This window comes from Engraulis encrasicolus, chromosome 17 (genome assembly GCF_034702125.1).
Source record: "Engraulis encrasicolus isolate BLACKSEA-1 chromosome 17, IST_EnEncr_1.0, whole genome shotgun sequence".
NCBI lineage: Eukaryota > Metazoa > Chordata > Actinopteri > Clupeiformes > Engraulidae > Engraulis > Engraulis encrasicolus.
Genome location: NC_085873.1, coordinates 41,390,224 through 41,417,723, shown reverse-complemented (window position 1 = coordinate 41,417,723; position 27,500 = coordinate 41,390,224). Strand labels below are relative to the sequence as shown.

At 44.4% G+C, this 27,500-nt stretch overlaps 1 protein-coding gene across 1 annotated transcript in view; it reads left to right on the top strand.

Moving 5' to 3' along the window:
- pcdh15b (protocadherin-related 15b) overlaps nucleotides 1-27,500 on the top strand; it is a 225,974-nt gene that overhangs the window by 165,222 nt on the left and 33,252 nt on the right. Inside the window, exons 23-25 of the mRNA XM_063220981.1 lie at nucleotides 33-145; nucleotides 14,040-14,149; nucleotides 25,022-25,162. Of these exons, the coding sequence (XP_063077051.1) occupies nucleotides 33-145; nucleotides 14,040-14,149; nucleotides 25,022-25,162 (364 nt within the window). The remainder of the gene's footprint in view (nucleotides 1-32; nucleotides 146-14,039; nucleotides 14,150-25,021; nucleotides 25,163-27,500) is intronic.

The following is a 27,500-nucleotide window of genomic DNA, read 5'->3' as shown; positions in this document are numbered from 1 at the left end:
TCTCTCTCTCTCATGTCTTTATCTCTGTGCAGCTGGTAGTGATTGCCTCTGATGGTGGGCAGCCTGCAAAGACCAACAAGACCCTTGTGGAAATCACCGTTCTCCAGCCCTCAGTCATACCCATCTTCACCCAGGCGGAATACAGGTAGCAAGCCACTTACAGCACACAAGCCAGTCACTTTGAATTGGTCCTACAATGAGTCTCAGGCAACACCCCTACAACTGGCCCCTAAAAAGCACAAGTCCTTCATTCATTCATTCATTCATTCATTCATTCATTCATTCATTCATTCATTCATTCATTCATTCATTCATTCATTCATTCATTCATTCGCATATTCGTTCCAGCACTGGTTCCTTCATTCTTTTTTCCTTCCTAATTTCCAAACATTCATGTGTTCACCATGTCTCTCTCTCTCTCTTCTGTAGTATAATGCATCCAAATCTGCTGTCTTCTGCACTTTCCTCTCAGAGCTGATTTGATAGAAAGCCCCCCCCAACTCCCCTTTCGTAAATGAAGACACTCACTTGCAGTCCATGCTTCTACCATGTCTCTTTTGGTCTGTAGCATAGTGAAAACCATATACCGTACTATGCTGTCCTGTGCACTTTCCTCTCAGAGCTTATTTGGTAGAAAGCCCCCCGACTCCCCTTTTGTAAATGGAGATGTGCAGCTTACTGGCTCTCACTAAATCTCACTAAATCTCATGTCCCCAGCTATGCTGTGGGACAAGTTGACAGTCACGGCAGTCACCATAGCCTCCCCTTTTTCATTCATTTTGTCTTGTTGTTTTTTTTGCTGACTGACAATAATGTTCCATTTACAATATCCCCTCCTCCATTTCCTTTGCTCTTTCATCAGTAAACATGACAGATTAGCCGCCCGTATTTACTTAAGGTGGCGGCCAATGCTAAAAGTGCAACCACTTCAGAAATGTCTTTTTTCATTTCGTGTCTAGTTTCTGTTTGTTTACTGAATCTTATTAAAGAGGCCCGCCCTCTGCCTTTGAAGGTGGCAGTGGTTGTGTTTCGTGTTTTGTTTTAATGCCACTTGAAAAGGCCTAGGCTGCTTTTCGTTCTTTTTTGTTTGTTTAGCAGCTGTTTTGAGGTTGAATCAAGGGAAAATGAGCAATTATGAGAGACTCTGTGTAAGGTTAAAGTTTTGTATTCCGTAGTCCTTGTAGTACTTTGTTTTCTGCACGGTGTATTTCAGTAAAACCAAGGTATAACCGCACGAATAGACCAGGCGTGATCGATTCAAGCGATAGAGTTCAGCAGCAAGCGATACGAGCGATTGAGGAGACTAGAGTATGTCCGTACAGGCAGAAGGCAAAGCATTCAAGCATTCCCATTGGCTGTGGTCACTGACCTCTATACAGTCATTGGCTGTCGCGGCTTGTCGCCGAACCGCGTCATAGAAAGTTGAAAAGATTTCAACTTCAAACTGTCGCGCTCGGCGTGCGAATCGCTCTAGTCTCCAGAATCGCTTTTGTCGCGCGACTCAATACAAAGTCAATTACTTCCGTCGCTCGCCTCGCTCAGATCGCCGCTGGTGTATTTCTGCGGTAAGAGTTTCTTTTAAAGGGACCAGTAAGGCTGTAACGATACACCCAACCCACGATTCGGTTTGTATCACGATATATGACCCATGGTTCGATACGCCCCACGATTTATTTTTTTAAAGGAAAAAATAAAATAAAATAAAAAATATTTATATATATATATATATATATAATGAAAGAGAAATCATATATATTACCTGCCTACATTAATTTTGTAGGTCTAGGCCTAAATGATGTTGCAGATATATCACTGCAACCTGTTCCCCAGGTGTTGACATCAAAGCAGAACACAGACAAATAAGGGATGTTCACCAAGGGAAAATATGCTTATTAATAATAGGCTTAGATCACATCATGCTGAGATGCTGACCGTGTGTGAGAGGGAGAAAGAAGGGTCAGGGTTCCAATAGGTAGCCTATAACAACTGTCTCACATTATCTAATTAATATCCAAACATTAACTGAAAACAACACTGGTCATATTTTGTCAGGAAACATGTTGTAGGCTATTAAGTTACTTACAGAAATGCAACACTTAATTTTGATGATTAATGTTTTTGTAACTTTTTTGATCGTGCAGCAGCGCGCACACGCTTATACAAACAAAACTCGAAATGAACCTCGGTTATGTTCTCACTATGCAACATGCACGTTGTCCTTTGTTTGGTTTTGTGATTTGACATTTTGTCAAGAGCGCGCATGGATGCAGAGGCTGAAATGGAGCATGTTTTCGCTAGGCTGGCGGTCAATGTGGGGAAGAAATGCTGCTTAGATATCCACATCGACCTCAACGTTCGCCCGACTTACGACACTCCCTTATTAGAGCGTGGCGATTTCAGGCTGGTGTAAGAATTTGGGCAGGCGGAGCATCTCGCTCTCTCGCTCTCTTTCTCTCTCTCTGTCCGCTCAACGTATATCTCCACTCAACATAGGCCTACAACGGCGCATGCATGAATAAAAAACGTCTTCACACGTTTGATAAAGCCTTCTTGGTCTGTTGTTCATTTCTGTGCTTTACCTTCCGACGTTTGCCCAAGTGTTTCGTCTCGCGGAGTTTGCTCAGGCAATGGATAACAACTGATGCACGTGCTGGTTGGACGGAACATTTTATAAGAGAGATGGGCGAATGCCTGGAAGTGTTACTCGCAAATGTGCGCGCCCCTTTTCTACTTGTCTTTTTTAAGCGCATGTAAATACGCCTGTATCCTGCTGTTTTCTAGACTGAGGGGTAAACTTGGAAAGGGCGCATCGCGATTCTGCAAGGAAGGGTCGCGATAGGGGTTCGTGGGTCTGCGTACCGCGATCCCTCGGTTCGATGCAATATCGTTACAGCCTTAGGGACCAGTCATGGGTGAGCGGTTATGGCGTCAGACTTGCATCCCAGAGGTTGCCGGTTCGACTCCCGACCCGCCAGGTTGGTGGGGGGAGTAATCAACCAGTGCTCTCCCCCATCCTCCTCCATGACTAAGGTACCCTGAGCATGGTACCGTCCCACCGCACTGCTCCCCATGGGGCGCCACTGAGGGCTGCCCCCTTGCACGGGTGAGGCATAAATGCAATTTAGTTGTGTGCAGTGTGCAGTGTTCACTTGTGTGCTGTAGAGTGCTGTGTCACAATGACAATGGGAGTTGGAGTTTCCCAATGGGCTTTCTTTTAAAGGACCCTTTGAGCTTGTATCCTTCAACATAAGGGCCTTATTTAAGTGTTCTGTAGCTACTCTGATGCTTTTCCAATACTAGGATTGTAAGATGTATGAAGAACTGGACAGTCCCTCGCAGACATAATAACTTGTTTAAAGGCTTTAGAGTTCACTTGAATGGGCATAAAAAGAGGCAACTGGGTGTGGGTGTCCCCATAGCAAGCCCTGAAAACCTTGTTATAGACCAGTGTTTTTCAGATCGAGGACCACTTTGTCCCCCCAAAAATGTTCAGGGATCAACTGTCAGTTGACGGGTGCTAATTCGACACTGCTCATTTCAATGCAGATCACTTACTTTTTATTCACATTTACAAGCCTGTCTTATTGTGGTGAAAATGACACTTCAGCTATGTTTAGCTTTGTAATAATGTAATGCAAATATAGCCTACTGCTAGGTTGTCTTGAAAAAGTAGAAATCCCCTTGCGGACCACCTGAGCTCTGTTGCGGACCACCAGTTGTCCCCGGACCACACTTATATCACTGTTATAGACTGATTTATCTGGTTCATTTTAGGTGCGCACATGTCTGTGTCTGTACGTGTAGCGAAGGGGAGTAGAGTTGCCCAGCTGGGACTCGAACCCAGAACTCCTGGTGTAGTAAACCGGGGCTCTGACCACTACACCAAAGAGCCAGGCTCGTTGGCAGGACAGTCAGAACACACCCACAACCCTAGTGATGGTCACTCCATCATACTACGTTCCCCTTCGGGAAGCGCACCCTTGCGCTTCACACACTCAAGGTGTCCCTCACACAACTACCCAGTGTGCCCCATCATCAATGCTTCACCCATCACTGGGGTCCCTCACACCGAGTTCACCAATCCTGGGGGTCCCTCACATGGAATTACGGTTTACACACAATGGGTACACTTCCGATGGCCTCACGGTAGCCATCCCACTTTTGACACCATTTGTAGCGAAGGGGAGTAGAGTTGCCCAGCTGGGACTCGAACCCAGAACTCCTGGTGTAGTAAACCGGGGCTCTGCCCACTACACCAAAGAGCCAGGCTCGTTGGCGTGACAGTCAGAACACACCCACAACCGTAGTGATGGTCACTCCATCACAGTACGTGCGAGTGAGTGAGAGTGAGAGTGAGAGAGAGAGGGGATGTGTATAAATGTAAACTCTCTCTTGTCTGTTTAGTGCTGGACATGCGTGGTCTTTTTTTTTACCTGGACCATAATATTGAGGTCCACACTGAAATGCCTCTAAGATGGCAAGTTCTTAAGGAATCAACAACTTAATGTATTTGTTTTTCTTTCTAAGCCTTCCTCTCTCTATTTCTCTCTACTCTGTTTCTCTCTCCTTTTTCTTCTCTCTAAATGTATCCCCTTCTGTCTGTCAAGCTCTGTTTTCATTCGCCTATTCATTCACTATCACTCAAAGTGCACCTGCCCTCTTAAAATGCTTGAAACGTCTTATTTTCTTCTTTCAAGGGCAGCAATCAAATGGTGTATTTTCATGCACTCAGCAGCACTAAGCTCCTTGAACTCTCTATCTCTGAATGAAACTCTTAAATCCCTCCAAAGTGTGTGTGTGTGTGTGTGTGTGTGTGTGTGTGTGTGTGTGTGTGCACGCGCGCGTGCGTGCGTGCGTGCGTGTGTGTGTGTGTGTGTGTGTGTGCGTGCGCGCGCGTGCATGCTTGCTTGTGAGTGCGCGTGTGTGTATCTGTGTAATGTGTGCAGATATATCAGTATCAGGTTCAGGAGGTAGAACTGTGCCATATCTGTCTTTTATACAAGTGACTGAGCAGGTGAATGTCTATCCAAAGGGTTTTATTAGATTCATGACTGGGCTTTTTTACATCCCAGGATTGACACCTGTGTGTGTGTGTGTGTGTGTGTGTGTGTGTGTGTGTGTGTGTGTGTGTGTGTGTGTGTGTGTGTGTGTGTGTGTGTGTGTGTGTGTGTGTGTGTGTGTGTGTGTGTGTGTGTGTGTGTGTGTGTGTGTGTGTGTGTTTGTGTGTGTGTGTGTGTAAGAGGGACAGAGAAAGCATCTCTGGTGTTTCAAGTATCCTTGTGTGTGTCCATGGGCGAGTAGCTTATGTAGAGTCGACGGCTGCATTAGTGTGTGTGTGTGTGTGTGTGTGTGTGTGTGTGTGTGTGTGTGTGTGTGTGTGTGTGTGTGTGTGTGTGTGTGTGTGTGTGTGTGTGTGTGAATGGGAGTGTGTGTGTGTGTGTGTGTGTGTGTGTGTGTGTGTGTGTGTGTGTCTGTGTCTGTGTCTGTGTCTGTGTATGTGCGCACTCCTCCAAACACACACACACACACACACACACACACACACACACACACACTCTCACACACACACACACACAAACACACACACACACACGCACATACACACCCACACACACGCACACACACACACACGCGCATACACACGCAAACACACACACACGCACGCACACACGCACACATACACACACACACAAACATCGGTCCATGAGCCGCACTGGTTGACCTTTCCCTCTTGTTTGCACAGGACGCGCTCAGCGTGCTACCTGGTTGCCGGCGGTAGTGATCCCAAACAGTTTGAAAAGGTCAGCTCCTTCCTGATCCGCAAGCAAAACCTTTAAAGCATTCCAAAAGGCTTTTTAGTGCTGTCTGAGTGGAGAATCAGACTGAAGGAGGTTAAAGTGATACTGTCCCATTTTTGGAAATAAGCTTATTTTACACCTCCCCTTGAGTTAAATAATAGGGTACAGTATATCACGAAAGTGAATACACCCCTCACAGTTTTGCAGATTTTTTTCATAGGAAAGCATTACAGAAATGTAACTTTGACACAATGATTAGTGACCTTTTAACAACATATTTAACCGCTTAGATTTCTTGTTCACTCAGAAAAAAAGCAAAATACAGCCATTAATGTTTGAATATGTACTCACAAAAGTGAGTACACCACAGATTAAAATCCGGTACAGAAGGGGCTATGTTGGCTCGAATCGTCTCGAAATGAAACGAAATGAAAAGGGATGACAAGGGAAGTCATCAGTGTGCGTTTCAACCTTTCTTTGCATTGAACTTTTACATTTTGAGTCTGCATCTGGCTTAAATAGATTGGTGTGAGATTTGAATGCAATCCTATGGAGAATATCATGATCTGCTTCAGTAGTCACAGTGCATGTTGACATGTATGTTTCTTTTAGGTGTATTTCAGATTGCCAATGTTGTCAGCATTCATGCATCCCCAAACCATGTCAGTCCCACTACCATGCTTGGCTTATGAGAGGATACACCTTTTTTGTAAAACTCACTTGTTTACCACCACACATGCTTGACACCATCTAAAGCAAATTTGTTTATGTTGGTCTCAAGAGAGATGAACAGACCAAGGATATGAATCACTGGAACCATGTTGTGTGATCTGAAGAGACCAAGATAAACAAATTTGCTTTAGATGGTGTGCTTAGTACATGCCTTACAAGGTACTTATGCAGGCATTAACATTGTATGTATTAGTGCTTATAGATGTATCCCTAAAATAAAGTGTTACGACTTATTTCCAAAATTGGGACCGTATCACTTTAAGGGCTGTGGAACGGTAGAAAGGAGACGCAGAAGAAGCAAACAGGCCGTGTGAAGTAGCGTGGGAAATCCCATGCCGCTTTGCACAATCTGAAAGACAGCATAGAGACTACCCTCAGCAAGGGTACCAGATCATGGTCCTTGTCTCTCTTCAAATCAGAGCGCAGGGAGACATGGAATGATACACATTCGTATCGCCCAATAAATAGTCGTCGTCAAACGTAAACCACACACACCCCCTACAGGATTTACAGAAGGCAGGTCTCCAGACCTTATCTCTCTTGTGATTGGGTCTGGTGATAGCCAGGTGAAATTGTGAAGACTCAATGAAAGGAAACAAAGAAAGTTGGCGTCTGCGCCTTAACTTAGGATCGCTTGTTGCTTGGTGCGACTGCTCACCAAAAATAGTGATACTAGGACAGTGAAAAAGATGAGGCGCACACAAGGCTTGCAGGTTCAAAAAGTGTATTGTGGCCGACAAATTAACAAAAGAAGTCAACGGAAAATATCTGGAGCTACAAACGTTTCGGACCTCCAGTCTGGAGACATTGATAATGGACTAGGTCCGAAACGTTTGTAGCTCCAGATATTTTCCGTTGACTTCTTTTGTTAATTTGTCGGCCACAATACACTTTTTGAACCTGCAAGCCTTGTGTGCGCCTCATCTTTTTGACTGTCCTACACTCAATGAAAGGGAAATAAAAATGACGTTGCCCCTATATGTGTCTGATAGTGCCCACTGTGACGTTGATACACACACAAACCGTCTGAATGTCTATGCCTGCACAGTCACGCAGGAAATCTATGCAAAACACACATACACACACAATTATGCATGCAGAAACGCTCAGTTGCACACACACAGGCATTCAGGCACAGACAGACAGACAGACAGACAGACAGACAGACAGACAGACAGACAGACAGACAGACAGACAGACAGACACACACACACACACACACACACACACACACACACACACACACACACACACACACACACACACACACACACACACACACACACACACAGACACACACGCACACACCATCATTTTAGACATCAAATACATGTTTAATTTAAAATTTAATTTCCTTTAGCAATGCTATATCAACACTCTCCAGAATCGCAGCCTTGTCTGGTGATATGTAGGAAACCAGACTCTCATTAAGTTGGCAGCCATTACTCTATTTCCTTCTGTAATTAAAAAGATCACCTGGAAGGGCAGCTCAGATGCACAGAGGTGGAGAGACTGTGTGTGTGTGTGTGTGTGTCTGCGTGTGTGTGCGTGTGTGTGCGCGTGTGTGTCTGTGCGTGCGTGCGTGTTTGTGTGTGCGTGTGTGTATGTGTGTGTGTGTGTGTGTGTGTGTGTGTGTGTGTGTGTGTGTGTGTGTGTGTGTGTGTGTGTGTGTGTGTGTGTGTGTGTGTGTGTGTGTCTGTGTGTGTGTGTGTGTGTGTGCGCGTGTGTGTGTTCCTGTGTGTGTCTCTGTGTCTGTGTGTCTGTGTGTGTGTGTGCGTGTGTGTGTGTGTGTGTGTGCGTGTGTGCGTGTGTGTGCGTGCACGGGTGTTACGTTATCTAGTGTGAAAGTATTTGCCTGACGGTGCAAACAGTCTACATAATAAACAGTGAAGTAGTTCCCCCACACTGCCATCCCATAATAAACAGGAAACCAAGCCAGCTGGCATTCATCCTATAGCTCCTCCATACTCCCAAGGAAGCCAGGACACCATGACAGCTATGATACACCCCCCCACAAGTCTATAGTATTGTCCTTGTCCAATGAAGACGATGGGAGGAAAAGCTCATCTACAGGGTAGCAGTCTATTTGCTACCTTGCTGGCTGTGTACCATAGGCAGTGGTGTTGTCTACGTAGAACGCAGGTTATACGGAGTATACCCACTTCTAAATTTTAGGGGCGTCAGTATACCCACTTAAAATTGATTGATCCATTATTTAGAAGAGCAAACAGTATACCCACTTCAAAAAATGCTTGAATATACAGTATACCCACATCAAAAAAGTAGACTACACCGCTGGCCATAGGCAGCCAAGGTAGCAGCAGTGATAGCCACAGAGACGACACTGGATAAAAGTGGATATGAAGAGTTCAGATGCAAAACCCCCTAAGTGCCTTTTCAGAAAATAATCTTAATTCATTTTTATTTAATACAAAGCTATCAAAATTGCATATTTTTTATTTTATTTATGTAATATAACTATTAATATGTATTATCAAGTATATGAATGTAAGCCAAACCAACAACGGGGTTCTCTAAAAATATAGAAGTGCAGGTCTTCAGAAATAGAGTTAGGGGGTTTTGCATCTGAACTCTTCATATAGTTCTTTGGGTAAAAGACAAAGGAACCCAAGTCAAGTCAAGTCAAGTCAAGTCAACGCAAGTTTACGCACCTGTGGGGATGGGTTTTGAGACTATGCACAAGATTGGTAGCAAAGAATCATGTGATCATTTGGCACTTTATTTGTACACCTGGGTAACGGGGGTTTGGCATAGAGCGAACCTGATGACGCATTGGGCGAAACGCGTTGTTCGCTCCAAGAAATAAAGTTAAGAAAAGTAAGCAGTGTGCGGTGTCTCTTGACTTTTGGTTTATCAAGTCAAGTCAACTTCATTTATATAGCGCATTTCATACACATGTGTAACTCAATGTGCTTTACAAATACAAAGAGCCTTTAAAAAATATTTGAAAGCCAAAGAAGATTTCAAACATTAAGATAAAACATATGGTAAAAAGAAACTGGAAATAAAAACATATAATTTAAGCTAAGCTAAAAACGCTACGATAAAACATATGGTAGAATAAAACATACAATTAAATACATAAAATTTAGGTTAAGGGTAAGCATCTGCAAAAAGCTTCGTCTTGAGTCTAGATTTAAAGCTATCAACAGAGGGTGCATTTTTTATGTCATCTGGAAGATGGTTCCAAAGCTTTGCAGCATAGAAGCTAAAAGCTGCCTCCCCACACTTTGTTTTGACTCTTGGCATTACCAGCAAAATTCTTCTCCGTTGACCTTAGTGACCTATTTGGTACATAAAGGTGAAACATATCCAGTAGATAGGTGGGTCCCATTCCATTTAATGATTTGAACACGAGAAGCAATGCCTTAAAATCAAGAAAGAAAGAAAAACATCTATGTCCATTTGCTTTACGGACTCTGACCTTTACCTCCATCAAAGAGGTTATGTTTTTCAATTCAATTCAATTCAATTCATTTATTTCTTCAGTACATTGCACATTAATGAACATATACATACATGCACATATATGTAAATGTGCCAGATTGTAGCCCAAAGGCTAATTTCCATCTGGTGTCCAAAATAGGCAGGCTAGATGTTTTCAAGCATTATAAATTAAAATCCCCAACATACATCTAAAACCAAAACAGACTGTTAGTAACAAAAGAAATTAAACACAATACAGACGCAAAAAGCATGTCAATAAGAAGAAAAAAAGAAAATGTTCCCAAAATAGGGCTATGTGTTATGCACAGATTTTCTTGAAATTCCGTGAAGGTCTTGGAAAGGACAAAAGAAAGTGATTAAATATTGTTGGCGATCTGGATCACAATCTAAAAAAAGATTCTTCCCCATTGCGGGATAGGGAGAATTTTGACATTCCAGTTTCTAACTCCACAATAGCAAGACAGAAAGACTTGGAAAAAAATAGGGTGTTACATAGTCAAATGTTCTATCAAACAGCTTCCTTGGCGGAGGTCTGCACTCTGCACTGTTTTTTTATTCATTTATTTATTTGTTTTACTTCATTTACTTTTTTTACAGTTTTTTTAATCTCCACTCCCCCTTTGGGAGGACACAGTCATTGGATTTAGTAGTAACAGTAGCAGCAACAGCAGTGGGCAACAGCAGTGGGCAACAGCAGTGGGCAACAGCAGCGTTGAGAGCTGCAGAGATGACAGTGTGGGGGAGATATACTGTACGCACTCTCTCTTGGGTGCGATATTGTTTTTGGTGCCTAAGATGCTGGCAGTGGTGTGTCCGTGTGTGTGTGTGTGTGCGTGCGTGTGTGTGTGTGTGTGTGTGTGTGTGTGTGTGTGTGTGTGTGTGTGTGTGTGTGTGTGTGTGTGTGTGTGTGTGTGTGTGTGTGTGTGTGTGTGCGCTCGCGTGTGCAGACACAACCTGCTTGGAAGAATGGCCCCTTGGAAAGGGTAGGTGTATGGGAGGTAGAGGATGTTTTGGGACTGCTTGGAAGCAGCCATTTGTTTTTTTGGCCAACTTCCTGGTTTTTGTTTCATTATTGAAATTGTGGGGAGATTTCCAACGGCACAGATTTTAACCTCATGAGCCTCCTTCCTTTCTTTGTTGTGGTGGCTGGCATTGCTCCACTCCTGCTGGTCCGCTTTTATTTGACTATTTGTCACCACGTTTCAATTTAAGTTGTTTTAAATCTGCCTCGAAGGGGATGTTGTGGAGTTAGGTCTGTCGTGTATAAATCAATGAATGATTTAAGCAAAATTGTTTTCATTGTTTCAATGATTTAGGATGACGTAGTTTGCGCGGTGCCGTGGAATGCCTGTCATGAAAAACCTTCACTGTCATGAAAAAAATGCATTTTAAATAAGCTCGATGTGAGAATGTTTTTCATCAAGGAATGCCAACAGTTGGTACATATCTGAATACGGTATGTAAATCGATTTTTCTCATGTTTCCCACAACACTCGTAGCGGGTCGCTCTCGTTCTCGTGTGGACAGCGGACCGTGAAAGTGGTCGCGAGAGTCATCGTGCACTTACTATTGACTCAAATAAGCATCGGCTGACTTGGGACAGTGATTAATTAAACTTTTAATCCTACATAGAGCCCCTTTAGACAGGATTCCCTTATCTCAGGTTGAAAGGGCTTGGTTTACTGAAGCGTTTGTTGCTTCTCTTTCTCTCCTTCTTCCTGACTTCCTTTGTTTCGGTGCCCTTGTCTCCTTCCGTCCTTCGTCGCTGAGATGGATCTTGCAGCCAATACGGAATGTGGAGCTGACCGTGGTGCTGAAGCAGTGGATGCGGCTGTTATTTTGTTTGTTTTGTGTTTTAGTGGTTGTTGTTGTTTACTCATTTTGTTGTGTTTGATTATTTTTTCTTCAGAAATGTTCAATGTATCTATTATAGTCTATACATTTCTTGGTAGATGAAGCAAATAGAACAGTGACCATTATTGAAATAGGCTGTTCTTTTGATTGATACGTGGACACTTACAGACAGTATGACAGACCATACATACAGGTACTACTCTACCTCTTCCATGGCCACACCATTGCTGTGGATATCTCCCTCGTCACCCTTATTGTAGTCTGAATGATGAGAGAGAGAGAGAGAGAGAGAGAGAGAGAGAGAGAGAGAGAGAGAGAGAGAGAGAGAGAGAGAGAGAGAGAGAGAAAGAGAAAGAGATAGAGAGAGGAGGAACGAGCCAGTACCCTGGACCTCTGCTCTGCTCGGCCGTGTGTTGGGCAGGTGCCTAAACGCTCCTCAAGAAATACTCTGGGTGGTGAGTAGAGAGAGAGAGAGAGAGAGATAGAGAGAAGGAGAGAGAGAGTCTCTCCCTAGCAGACCAAAGGAAGAGGCATCTCCTTCTGCTACTCTTCAGAAGATTCCTTATTTTCCTCTGCATGACTTGGCATCCGTCTGTGCGGTGGTTGTCTGTTTGAACTGGAGGTGCCTGTGTTAGCATCTCTGCATGTAAGATACTGATGTTTAAAAAAGAGAAAAATCCGCACTCACAATCTGAATCTCATTATTGATTTATAAAATACCACCATGTAGCTTAGTAAGATGAGACACTGACGAAGGCAACAGCCGAAACGTTTGTCTACACTTCTGCTGCTATGTAAATAATAAAAAAATAAAAAAGAAGAAAAGAAGAACCCGAGTGCGATCCACTTTTTCACCTTCAAAGTTATTCAACTGGAGACGCACCACACGGAAGAGCGCGGTGTATTAACCACTACTAAAATACCACCATGTCCACAAGCCGACGCGTTTCGACATTATCGTTGCATTCTCTCTTTTTTAAGTTGATAGCCTTTATCACGCACCCAAAGTCATTCATTTTTTTGCCAGAAGTTGAGAGCGCCCTCCGACAAACTTGAAAATACTGATGTTTGCCGATGTCTACTGCACCCTGAACAAGGGGAGAGATTGACTCTTACTCTGTCGGAGAGTGTTTCTGTAGGTTTCTCTAGGCTCCTCTGTTATAATATAATCCATCATAAAATGCTGTTCTGAATCTTCAAATGTTCTACATAAAGATATGTTAATCTCATAGTTATTATCCAATAGGTTCTTTTTTACCTCCTCTGCCTTGCTCTCGCCCTCGCCCTCGCTCTCTCTCTCTCACACGCACACACACGCGCACACACGCACGCACGCACGCACGCACGCACGCACGCACGCACGCACGCACGCACACACACACACACACACACACAAGCCCCCCCCGCCCCCACACACACACACACAAGCACATACAATTCTCTCTCTCTCTCTCTCTCTCTCTCTCTCTCTCTCTCTCTCTCTCTCTCTCTGACTCACTTGTTTGCTCTGGTTCACCTTCTCTCTATCCTGTGGCTCTGCTGCCTTTTGATCTAGTTTCACCGTTGCTCTTTTGAACAGCAGCGTGCTGTAAGCTGAACCTAATACCATCCACTGTTTCTGTTCCCTTGTCATAACATGTCATGTTAGATGGTCTGTGCTGCTGCAGTGTTTTACATCTGTTTTGGACTATTTTGGGTGCAGTCTGTTGGGGCAAAAACACTGTAGAGGAGGGTGAGACAGGCCTCAAAGAGTAACACATTTGTTGGTTTATATATGTGAACATTACAGGTAGTTTTATCAAAGATCCTATGCAGCTGTTGGTCAGCAGTAATTGCTGGGGGTAATTAAGGACAGCTGACAAACATTCACGCTGTCCTATGACCTGTTCCACACTCCGACCCTCGCGGAAGTGGCATTGCATGCTTCCCTGATGCTTCCAATACTGACCGTAGAAGAAGAAGAACATTTCCGTACTCCCCTCGCCATCATTTCGTACTACGCTGTCATGATGTCAGTAAGCCCTCATGTCTCTACTCTCCTTGGTTTTAACACAAAAATTAACATTAATAACCAAGCTCTGGTTCAGCTATAAATGAATACAAATGATATCCAGACTGAAGTGGTGTGCGGAATGGATGCATCATTTTGGGGATTAACTGTGTGGCCTCGTTCTGTTCCTCTGTCAGGTTTCCTCCCGTGAGTGAGAACGCCCCCATCGGGAAGGTCGTAGGGGTCATCATGGCCGCCGCTGTTAATCAGACAATCATCTACTCCATCGTGGAGGGCAATGAAGGAGGTTAGTCCACACACACACACGTACGTGCGCCGCATGTACACACGCACGCACGCACACGCACGCACACGCACACGCACGCAAAAACACACACACACACACACACACACACACACACACACACACACACACACACACACACACACACACACACACACACACACACACACACACACACACACACACACACACACACACACACACAAAATTAATCTATAATGGAAATCTATAGTACCTAAAACCAAATTAAAAGTATTTAGCATGCACACCAGCATTCTCAGTATCATTATTCTCAAGGCTTTCACCATTGCATGGTTTGAATTTGTTGCTCAAAAAAGGAATCTCAGCTCTTCTTCTTTAAGCAAAAAACTCATTTTACCCTAAATGGGTAATCTCTCCTGCCTCTCAGTGCTAAGCGTAAAACCAAATTAGAAGCAACACCAAACAAACATAATCAGCATTCCCAGAGGAGCTGTTTAATGTACTATTTCGTAATGTGAAGTGAATGTGTTGCTCAAGGAATCTACGTACGCTTTTCTTCTCTCAGCCAAGACCAATTTCCCCCTAAAATAAATGCACTGACTGCACTACAATCTCCCTTTTCCTCTCTGAGCACATTGCATGGCTGTGTGTGTGTGTGTGTGTGTGTGTGTGTGTGTGTGTGTGTGTGTGTGTGTGTGTGTGTGTGTGTGTGTGTGTGTGTGTGTGTGTATGTGTGTGTGTGTGTGTGTGTGTGTGTGTGTGTATGTTTGTGTGTGTGTGTGTGTGTGTGTGTGTGTGTGTGTGTGTGTGTGTGTGTGTGTGTGTGTGTGTGTGTGTGTGTGTGTGTGTGTGTGTGTGTGTGTCTGCAAATTCATTCACGGCATCATGCAGCAGTGTGCACACCTCCAGGGGTGCCGACAGAAGGCGACAAAGGGGACACTTGTCCCGGGCCCCAGGGAGAGAGGGGGCCCAGAATTGGGTCCTCATTACATTGTGTCTATTGGGCTGGGGGGCCCCTTTCAGATGACTTTGTCCTGGGCCCGGCCAAAGCTGTCAGCGGCCCTGCACATCTCCACACGTGAGAGAGACGGGCTCCATAATGTGTTTCTCCTCACTCCTCACAGACCTTACCAACAGGGCCGCTGACAGCTTTGGCTGGGCCCGGGACAAAGTCATCTAAAAGGACCCCCTCACCCAATACATTCAATGTAATGAGGACCCAATTACTGTATGGGCCCTCAATTTCCCTGTGCCAGGGACAGGTGACCACTTTGTCCCCCCTTGTCGGCTTCCCTGCTTGCCCAAGCATGACGACTGGAGCTGCACACTCTCGCTCTGCACCGCAGGGGGTGTGGTGTGCCTTTCACTAGTCAAAGGCTGAAGCACCTTCTTGGCATCTTACTGCACTTTACAACACACTCCACAGGGTTTACATGTATGCCGGTAAAGGCATGTGTACTTACAAATACACAAACACATGTGCTCTCACAAAAATACACACATACACATGCACTTACACAGATGCATGCACATATGTACATGTGTTCTTTGTATTGTGCGTATGACTCACAAACATAGAGCGAGAGAGAGAGAGAGAGAGAGAGAGAGAGAGAGAGAGAGAGAGAGAAAGAGAGAGAGAGAGAGAGAGAGAGAGAGAGAGAGAGAGAGAGAGAGAGAGAGAGAGAGAGAGAGCATGAGAGAGAGAGAGAGAGTGAGAGAGAGAGATGGGGGGGGGCACATTTTATGTCCTTGTGTGTACGTGAGAGAGAGAAACTTCTAAACGCATCATTTTTACTTATCTGTTACCTGCACTCGTAGTCATTATTAAGGGTACATTGATTTTCCTGCTTCTGTTTTTGTCAGAGCTCCTGTAATGGGCCCTGGGTGCTTTTAGCATAGAAAACCATTTGCGTGTTTCTCTGGACATATCTCAAAAAGGTCACTCTTAGAGTAATTTTGGTGAAGCACACGGGGGCATCAGCTGACCTAATGGTATACAGGGACACAGTAGGGCACAGAGAAAGCAGATATTTATTTTTAACCCTCCTGTTATCCTTAGATTTAGGTTACATCCGTGATCATTGGGGTCATTTTGACCCCAGCCACTTAAATGTCTACAAAATCAGTAGAAGCAAAAACTTTTGCACCGGTTTATGCCTCAGATATTTACTGTTGCTCTGTTGGGGACATAAAAAAGCCCTTTAGATAAGTCCTAGCACCCCCACACACAGCCCACACACCAAAAACACTAATCCATGACTATGCGAAAATGTGCAACAACTGCCCAAAAGTTGCCTAGAATTAGTTTTGGCCTGGTCCACATCATACATATTGTTAGTTATTAGAGACCTACATAAAGCAAAATGTTCTGTTCTAATTAACTTATGTTCATGTATTTGACATAATCAAGACAGATTGGAACATGTATTAGAAAAAAAAGGATGTTCCATATATATTTAATACACTTAAAATAATCTGGTGTCAAATTGACGCCAAGGAACACAGATGTAACCAAAATGTGTATAGCACTTAGGGAAAACATTTTTGTGGACATTTTACTTTTTTCACATTGACCCCATATATTTAGGAAAAGTCATCAAAGATAAAGCCAAAGAGTTATGTACTTCACGTCGTTTTCAGACTTTAAACATTGAATGAGGTCAAATAGACCCCAAGGATAACAGGAGGGTTAAACATTTTAAATATTTTATTTTTATGTTTTATCTGAATTTATTATATTATTGCAAATAGTGCATGTGCATTATTTTGTGCACAGTGTGTAGATTACCCTGTATGCTAAACTTGAGCTAAATTCCAAGGTAAGCAAGGTTGTTGTTTTTTGGTGAAACTCATACCTGGGCACAGCAAATCAATACTCTGGCACGTGCCCCTGTAAAATAGGTCTGCAGACGCCCCCTGGAAGCACATCCTTTATAGGGTGTATTCTAAATTGTGGGTTTATTGACCGTCACAGATTGACTGTTCCAGATAAATTAAGTCACAAGTTGCAAACTTGTAGAGAGAGAGGGTTCGAGGCACTCTGAAGTCCGTATTAAAAGTCCTTTATTAATACATGGACACCATATAACCATATCTTATTTTTTATGTTTTATCTGAATGTATTATGTTATTGCAAGTAGTGCATGTGCATTATTTTGTGCACAGTGTGTAGATTACCCTGTATGCTAAACTTGAGCTAAATTCCAAGGTAGCAAGGTTTTTTTTTTTGTGAAACTCATATCTGGGCACAGCAAATCAATACTCTGGCACGTGCCCCTGTAAAATAGGTCTGCCAACGCCCCCTGGAAGCACATCCTTTAGGGTGTATTCTAAGTTGTGGGTTTATTGACTGTCACAGATTGACTATTCCAGATAAATTAAGTCACAATGAGTGATAAACCCCCAAACGGTAGTGTCAGAGAGAGTAGAGAGAGAGAGGTTCCATTGGCCCATTGTTTCCTGGTTTTATTATGGCCCCCCTTAGGCAGACCTAGGCAGACCTAAGGACTGTTCTATTCATTGTTTGAGTATTATGACACGCCCCTTTAGGCAGACCGGAACCTGGTCGGTAGGTGCCCATAGAAACCTATTATGTTGGCATATCTCTATAGAATATCTCTGGTAGTGTCTTGCGGCTTCATTCAACTGGAAGACCAAGGCCAAAGGCATCTTTGTGATAACAGAGGTTAGCAGGACAAGGACAGATTAGATTAGACTGCCTTTATTGTACTATAGGGGAAATTTGTTTTCACCACCATCATGAACAAGTTTACAGTCAACATGAAGACAAAAACATACAGCTCAGTACACAATAGAAGTACACAAAGCCAACATAAAGACATCAAGTGCAATATATATGCATACACAAATACTGTCATAAGGCCTACCCTCACATACACACACACATCCACTCATACATGCACACTCCGACAAACAGAGATACTAGATACAGACAACATAAGCACTTATTCACACAATAAACCATGCAGCCAAACCAACAATCACATACTAACTACATGCAGAGGCGCGTCTTGTCAGCAGGCAAGGCAGGAAGCCGCTTGGGGCCCCCAAGCCCATATATAGCGGATACTATTTCACACTTTACTATGGTAGTGGCAATTTTCTGTCAAATGTTCATTCTTTTGAATTTTCGCTTGGGGCCCCACATTACCCTAGAATCGCCTCTGACTACATGCATACACAGCCAGCGGGGACCATACAGGGTTATTGTGGTTGTTCAGTGCTGTGATGGCAGATGGGATGAGGAGAAGTTTACCCAGGAAAATGCAATAAGGCTTTTATAGGATGGAACTTGGGGACCTTTTGTGCGGCCATTCCTCTCCTGAACATCAGGGTATTTGATCTATACAATCTGTGTATTTATGTGTGTGTTTTCTTTGTTTCATTGCATGTTGTCCACAGATTTATTTTCCTACACTTGTAACTGAAGTTAAACCCCTTGTTGAAACAAGCCAATTTGCCTGCCTGTCCGGTTTTATTGGGTATTTAGTGTTGGCTACACAAAACGGTAATGTGTAGAAACGTGGAACCAAAGGAAGCATTTGTTTGAGCGAGAGAAAAAAAAATTTGAGATGCACCGGATCCTGATTTTTAGGATCCTGCCGGATACCGGATCCACTGCTTAAGATCCTGCCGGATCCAGAACCGGATACCGGATCCTACGAAAGAGTTGAAACAAATAGCCAACTCGCACACGTGGGCCCTTTTTATTACGTTGGCGCAAACTATTTTTTAAGACTCATTGGCTTAATGCCACACTGCCTTCAACGGCCGCTTCCAAAGGGCTTTCACTCCATGCAGCAATTGGGGTTGTGAAAGACTGACTGAAAAGCCTAGGCTACGTAAAAAGTAGAGATGCCCCAGATCCTGATTTTTAGGTAACTGCCGGATACCGGATCCACTGCTTAACATAAAAATCTATTATCCTGCCGGATCCGGAACCGGATCTTTGATCCTGTACATCTCTAAAAAAAAAGCTACATTGTTTGCGTTTCGAGTGAGGGTTGATAAATGGTTGAAGCAGTGTGACTGACACAGTGATTCTAAGTGATTTTGTTGGGTCCTACTCGCTTTTCATGTCACGCCATGGTCAAAAAAGAATCTAGCCCTGGATTTTTTTATGTGTTTCTGCAGAAGGACATGTGGGTGAATTTGAAATTATAAATATAAATAAAAATATGAGAATCATATTTTTCTCTACTTCCCGTAAACGTATTCTACCTGAAGTACATTGCTGTTGAGTGCGGTGAAGGCCATGAGGGGGCGAGAGCCAGTGACAGGGGGGGACAAAGAGGGCTGCCCCCTTGCACGGGTGAGGCATACATGCAATTTCGTTGTGTGCAGTGTTCACTTGTGTGCTGTGGAGTGCTGTGTCACAATGACAATGGGAGTTGGAGTTTCCCAATGGGCTTTCACTTTCACTTTCACTTTCAAAGGGGACAGTTGTCCCGGGCCCAGTGAGATAGGGGGTCTAGAATTGGCTCCTCTTTACATTGTATTAGACTGGGGGGCCCTTTTAGGCGACTTTGTCCTGGGCCCGGCCAAAGCTGCCAGCGGCCTTGGCCTTTGGCATTTCATTTTGTATTACATGAAGAATAGTAAGCACTGCAGCCTTGACAGAGTACACCTTCTTAAAACCTTTTAGATACCACAGTGCATCTCCAAGCATCTGGCGAGACCTTTTTTTGTGCCATCTCAAAAGTCCCTTCCTCCAGAGCTAGGCTGGTAATCTGGCCGACAGTCCTCAGGGGCCGCTACTGTTGTTGTTGTTACTTTTCTGGGTATTGGACCCAAAAAAAAGGAGACCAGTGTAAATATAGACATGGGATACAGCAAGACATAGTATGAAAGTGGCCTCTGTCCATGTTAGGGGCCGATCTATGCCTAAAATGCCCGGGCCACACAGTCCAGCTGTCCCTTCCGCCACACACAGCATCTAGCGAGCGAGCGCAAAGAGCAGAACAAACGGCACTGAACCTGGACGGCCACCATGACCATACAATCCCTCTCCCCCAAAAGCCTTTGATTATTCTACTACAAAATAGCGCTCATTCCAAAGTTTCAGTCATGCAAGACAAAAAAACAACTATACATCAATGATGCAGAGATCTGTGGGTGGCATGCATACGATCTGTGCAAGTGAGACAAAAAAATAAAAACCTGACCAAAAAATGAACCATCTGTCAAGGGTTTCTAGAAAACAGGTGCAGGTATTTCATGTGGATGATGTTAACTCAATAAAGAATTCCTTAATTCTGAGTTTTAATATCGAACTTTCGTATCATTATGGACTTTCATGTTACCCAAAGAGACCACTTTTGCCTCTTTTCCACTGACAGTTTTCTGGTAGGCCTACAGCTCGACACAGCACGACTTGGCTGCCACTTTTTGCTTCATGATTGAGCTGTGTCGTGCCTATTCAAAAAAACAAAAAGTGGCAGCCGAATCATGCTTTTTCGAGTTGTAGTCCGACCAGAAAATTGGCAGTGGGAAAGAATCATCTCCCTGTTTGATCATGTGTTTGACAAAGATTCTGACATAGTCAAACACATTATTACAAGCCTATAACAGTCTCTTGACTAGCTTAAGCCTCCATCGTCCCGAGACTGCAAGCTGAGAAGGAAAGGACGAATGAACAAAACAGCCTGCACAGTACATTTTTGCAGTGTGAAACAAACACTTAGAGAGTCGATTTCCAGAGTAGCCTGCTGTCTAAGTGTTGAATTAACACTAGGCCTACTCTGCCTTCATCACATATACTTACATATCTCATGTGCATATGCACACAAACACACAAACCAATTGAAAGATATGTTCACAACTACTTATAAACACACATATGAACACACGCAAACAGTACACAAATGTCCAATCTCTCTCTCTCTCTCTCTCTCTCTCTCTCTCTCTCTCTCTCTCTCTCTCTCTCTCTCTCTCTCTCTCTCTCTCTCTCTCTCTCTCTCTCTCTCTCTCTCTCTCTGTCAAGCACGTATGTACACACATACATACAGACCACCACCAAACACCCTTGGTAATGACCTGTGTGTAAGGCTGACGTAAAGGGCTGTGAAGCCTGCTGTAGCTGTAGCAGCAGCTGGGTGGAACAGGAAGCTCCATCAGCTCCCATCTGGCACACGTCTCTTCTCATGAAACTGAAAGGAGCCCCATATCCAGTCTGAACGCTACGCTAGCTATAGCTCTCATTAAGGGCCGTCTGCATGGAATAAAGAAGAAAAGCGTGATGAAGAGGCAACGGAGGAGGAGGAGGATGTGTAATAGGGGAATACGGGAAAGGAGGAAGAAGAGGGGGGGAGAAGAAGAGAGGGTGAAGATGAAGACGAAAACGAGAAGTGGAAGAGGAAGAGGAAAACATGTGGAGTAGGAGGAGGGAGGTGGAGAAGAAGTGATGTCTTCTCTTAGTTTGTCTTCATGAAAAAAAATCTTGTCTACACTTTTCATTCGTTACCTTTCGATTTTCTTCCAAATATTGTCTGCAAGGGGTAAAATCTGGCCCAAAATCATAGCTTTTGCTCGGCATGAAACTAACAGAAAAGAAAGAAAGGAAGAAGGAGGAGGAGGAGTACTTTGTCTCATCAGAGCGGAACCGTTACGAGCAGATCCTTCTCTCTCTCTCTCTCTCTCTCTCTCTCTCTCTCTCTCTCTCTCTCTCTCTCTCTCTCTCTCTCTCTCTCTCTCTCTCGCTCTCTCTCTCGCTCTCTCTCTGACATATCTGCAGCCTTGACAGAGTACACCCTCTTAAAACCGTTTAGATACCACAGTGCATCTCCAAGCAGCTGGCGAGACCTTTTTTGTGCCATCTCAAAAGTCCCTTCCGCCAGAGGTAGGCTGGTAATCTGGCCGACAGTCCTCAGGGGCCGCTACTGTTGTTGTTGTTACTTTCCTGGGTATTGGCCCCAAAAAAAGGAGACCAGTGTAAATATAGACATGGGATACAGCAAGACATAGTATGAAAGTGGCCTCTGTCCATGTTAGGGGCCGATCTATGCCTAAAATGCCCGGGCCACACAGTCCAGCTGTCCCTTCCGCCACGCACAGCATGTAGCGAGCGAGCGCAAAGAGCAGAACAAACGGCACTGAACCTGGACGGCCACCATGACCATACAATCCCTCTCCCCCAAAAGCCTTTGATTATTCTACTACAAAATAGCGCTCATTCCAAAGTTTCAGTCATGCAAGACAAAAAAAAAAAAAAACCTGACCAAAAAATTAACCATCTGGCAAGGGTTTCTAGAAAACAGGTGCAGGTATTTCATGTGGATGATGTTAACTCAATAAAGAATTCCTTAATTCTGAATTTTAATATCGAACTTTCATATCATTATGGACTTTCATGATACCCAAAGAGACCACTTTTGCCTCTTTTCCACTGACAGTTTTCTGGTAGGCCTACAGCTCGACACAGCACGACTTGGCTGCCACTTTTTGCTTCATGATTGAGCTGTTTCGTGCCTATTCAAAAAAACAAAAAGTGGCGGCCGAATCATGCTTTTTCGAGTGGTAGGCCTACCAGAAAATTGGCAGTGGGAAAGAATCATTTATGCACTGAACTCCACTGTCTTCACTCACAATGTCTCCCTGTTTGATCATGTGTTTGACAAAGATTCTGCCATAGTCAAACACATTATTACAAGCCTATAACAGTCTCTTGACTAGCTTAAGCCTCCATCGTCCCGAGACTGCAAGCTGAGAAGGAAAGGACGAATGAACAAAACAGCCTGCACAGTACATTTTTGCAGTGTGAAACAAACACTTAGAGAGTCGATTTCCCAATGATTGATTGTATTTGGTCCCAGAGTAGCCTGCTGTCTAAGTGTTGAATTAACACTAGGCCTACTCTGCCTTCATCACATATACTTACATATCTCATGTGCATATGCACACAAACACACAAACCAATTGAAAGATATGTTCACAACTACTTATAAACACACATATGAACACACGCAAACAGTACACAAATGTCCAATCTCTCTCTCTCTCTCTCTCTCTGTCTCTGTCTCTCTCTCTCTCTCTCTCTCTCTCTCTCTGTCTCTCTCTCTCTCTCTCTCTCTCTCTCTCTCTCTCTCTCTCTCTCTCTCTCTCTCTCTCTCTCTCTCTCTCTCTGTCAAGCACGTATGTACACACATACATACAGACCACCACCAAACACCCTTGGTAATGACCTGTGTGTAAGGCTGACGTAAAGGGCTGTGAAGCCTGCTGTAGCTGTAGCAGCAGCTGGGTGGAACAGGAAGCTCCATCAGCTCCCATCTGGCACACGTCTCTTCTCATGAAACTGAAAGGAGCCCCATATCCAGTCTGAACGCTACGCTAGCTATAGCTCTCATTAAGGGCCGTCTGCATGGAATAAAGAAGAAAAGCGTGATGAAGAGGCAACGGAGGAGGAGGAGGATGTGTAATAGGGGAATACGGGAAAGGAGGAAGAAGAGGGGGGGAGAAGAAGAGAGGGTGAAGATGAAGACGAAAACGAGAAGAGGAAGAGGAAGAGGAAAACATGTGGAGTAGGAGGAGGGAGGTGGAGAAGAAGTGATGTCTTCTCTTAGTTTGTCTTCATGAAAAAAATCTTGTCTACACTTTTCATTCGTTACCTTTCGATTTTCTTCCAAATATTGTCTGCAAGGGGTAAAATCTGGCCCAAAATCACAGTGTTTGCTCGGCATGAAACTAACAGAAAAGAAAGAAAGGAAGAAGGAGGAGGAGAAGTACTTTGTCTCATCAGAGCGGAACCGTTACGAGCAGATCCTTCTCTCTCTCTCTCTCTCTCTCTCTCTCTCTCTCTCTCTGACATATATACACATCTGTATCATATGGATTCATAACAGTCTGTTGGAAAGGCTCTCGTTCAAGGCTTCAGGTGTTAAAAGTTAGCAGCTATTTGTGTTCACTTCTTTCTGACAGTCTACCTTAGTGTCTCTTCATAGGTTACTGTATACCACTGTAGTTTTGCCATCTGTCTTCTTAGCAGGTCTAAAGGGCCGTACACACACGTCGCTGCTAGTTACTCGCTCAGCGGATGAAGTCAATAGAATGTCGATGTGTTCCAGCGAGACTAGCAGGCGAGTAGGCGAGTACTGTACAAGCGATGCGATGTGGGCGGATTCCGAGTTGAAAATATTTTATCTTCGAGCGAGGCGAGTAAGCGAGTAACCAATTGGAATGCAGAGTTCGGTACTTCTCGCCTGTTCATTGGCAGTTAAAGCCGCGGGAACTTTCAGTGAATGTTCCATGAAAGAGTGACGAGTAGGCGAGCATGCGAAAACCTAGCTTTGTGTGTGTACGCCGCTTTAGTGGTTTGGTCTGTTCATTTGTTCATTTGTTCTCCTTTCTCCAATTCTCTGCGAGAGAGAATTCAGCGTTTTCCATCTCACGAATCAAATCAGGGTGGGGTGCATTTCTGGAAAGAATAGTTCTTAGCAGTTAGCAACTTCGGTAGTTGCCAATGGGAAATTGCATTGCAACCATCAAAGTAGCTAACATAGTTAGCAACTACGCTTTCCAGAAATGCACCCCAGATCCCTTAACAGGCCTTTGTGGCTCAATGGGATCTACAGAGCAGTCAGTGGTTGATGCTGTGGATGTTGTCAATTAAATCCACATCAGCAAGTGGTTTCAAAACAGATTGATCCACCATGCTGAGCAAATAATTATTCATCTCTCTTTCTCCCTCTTTCTCTCTTCCTCTCTCTCTCTCTCTCTCTCTCTCTCTTTCCTTCTCTCTCTCTCTCTCTCTCTCTCTCTGTCTCTCTCTCTCTCTCTCTCTCCCTCTCTCTCTCTCTCTCTCTCTCTATCTCTCTCTCTCCCCCTCTCTCTCTCTCTCTCTCTCCCTCTCTCTCTCTCTCTCTCTCTCTCTCTCAGGGGAGTTTTCCTTGAACAACAAGACGGGTGTGATCACCACTGCCAAGCGTCTGGACTACGAGAGCAACAGCAGCTACGTGTTGCAGGTGGAGGCCGACTCCCTCCGGGTGATTTCGTCAAACCTGCGAGCCCCGTCAAAGAGTAAGAGACACATGCTTAAACACAATCCAATACACAAAGCAGAGTCCCTGTGCACAACCAGTGCAGGTGCTGGTGATGCACAGTAAAAAAAGAATCCAAGGGGGCATAAATCACCTCACACTGGTTTTGTCTTTGCTGCTAATTTATTTTTAAATAAACTACCAGCAAAGAGAAAACTAGTGTGCAATGATTTATTCCCCCCTTTACCTACAATTAAATACACATGCGAAGGAGCATCCTCAGATACAAACGCATGAGCCCACGCATGCCCACATGCATTTGCATGAATTTACTGTTGGCCTACATGTTTGCATGTGAATACATACACCCACACCTACGAGCATTCACAGAAATATACAGTACATATTCAAATTCAAATAAATGAAATCATCTACTTAATGTACGCAGACCGTATTCACCACGTACGTAGCTTACAGTCAGATGCTCATAATCTTGTCCGAACTTGCCAATTTGAAGGCAGACCTCTCTGGCTTTAAAAGCTTTGGCAGATGCAATTATTGATTTACTGTCTAAAACTCTGTGTGTCGAGTGTTTTTTTGTGTGTGTGCGTGTGTGTGTGTGTGTGTGCGTGCGTGCGTGTGTGTGTGTGTGTGTGTGTGTGTGTGTGTGTGTGTGTGTGTGTGTGTGTGTGTGTGTGTGTGTGTGTGTGTGTGTGTGTGTGTGTGTGTGTGTGTGTGTGTGTGTGTGTGTGTGTGCGTGCATGCATGTGTGCGTGCGTGCGAGCGCGCGTGCGTGTGCGTGTGCGTGTGTGCATGCCTGCTTGTGTAGTTAAGTTCATGCGTACATGTGTCTTGTGTGGCCATTTTTGAGTATCTGGGTGCAGGGCCACTGACAGCTTTTGTCAGGCCCAGCCTGGGCCGCCCAGGACAAATTAATCTGAATGGGCCCCCATCCAATATATTCAATATAATGAGAACCCAATTCTGGGCCCCATCTCTCCCTGGGGCAGGGACAACTGACCCTTTGTCCTCTCCCCCCCCCCTGGCAGCTGACTTGTCTGGGTGTACCTGTGCCCACAGTGTCTTGACGGTACAAACAGTCTGTACTGTTCAATGTGCCTGAGGGATATTGACTGGGACTGTGTGTGTGTCATGTCGATATTGACCAGGACTGTGCGTGCGTCATGTTGTTCACCATCCAGACATGGCAGTGCTTTATTACATTTGCCTTTGTCACAGTGCTCTCCTACGGAGCACCAGATGGATAATTTCCAATAGGCTGGGTCAAACATAGCCTGGGTGAAAGCCGACTGTTGACTCCGTCAAACAGTTAGACGAAAGCTGAGAGGAATATGTCTCTGTGAAGGGTGGGATATGGTCTGATCTTACTCTGCCATTTAAATTCATTGGAGTTCTGGATTCAAATTAAAACCCATATTGTGATTTATTAGCATGCATGACTGTTACGATGTAGTGTCACAAAAGCATACACATAATAAAGCAAAAGTGTGAATAGCGTTACCTTAACCAATTAGTAATTGACTTCGCGGATGAGTTCCGCGTTACCACTCTCAACTGTTTGCTGACTGGCTAAACAGTGAGCGAACTGAGCTTGGAGGCTTTTGCCAGTCAATGTGCGGAGCCAAAATGTTTGGGTGGAGTAGAAAGGATGCCGTCGCCAGGCTAGGTCAAACATGCTGTGGCTGAACAATTGCCACGGATAGAGAGATAGAGAGAAGAGCTCTATGCCATAATAAGCAAACATGCAGCTTGACATCTTGAGATAGAAATGTATTATTATGCCGCGATCACACCGAAGGCGTTGAAAGAGCCACAACGCTGCTGACTCCTGCCTGGAAAGCACTGGTCAGGGGCGTTGAACAAAGGCAAACGATTCAACCTGAAGCGTTCGGCCAGGAATCTCGACCAACCGAAGCTCGTGTTTAGAAAAATGTGAACATTCCATTGGCTGACGCCCTGCTGCCGCCGAGCTCATTACATATTTTTAGATGAAGTTCAACTTCTGCCGCCCTCGGCTTTTGACGCTTTCGACGCCCTCGCCTCTAGAAATGCTACCAACGCGTTTGCCTCGTTCGCCGCCTGCTCTCCCATACAAAGTCAATTACTTCCGCATCTTTCCACGCGTTCAACGCCCGCGGTGTGTCCGCACGGTAATAGCCAGGCCACGCCCTCCTAGTGACGCGACACCTTCAGCATTGCTTCTAGTCAGGTCAAGAGCAATGCAAGTATTGTTTCTGAGCTCCCGAAAATTGCGAACTCCAACCACTTTGTATGACACCAGTCAACCAGGCGGGTCAACCGTGGCGTTTGAGAAACATTGATTTTTATGCTCTTGGTCAGACCAAGTCTCGAAGACA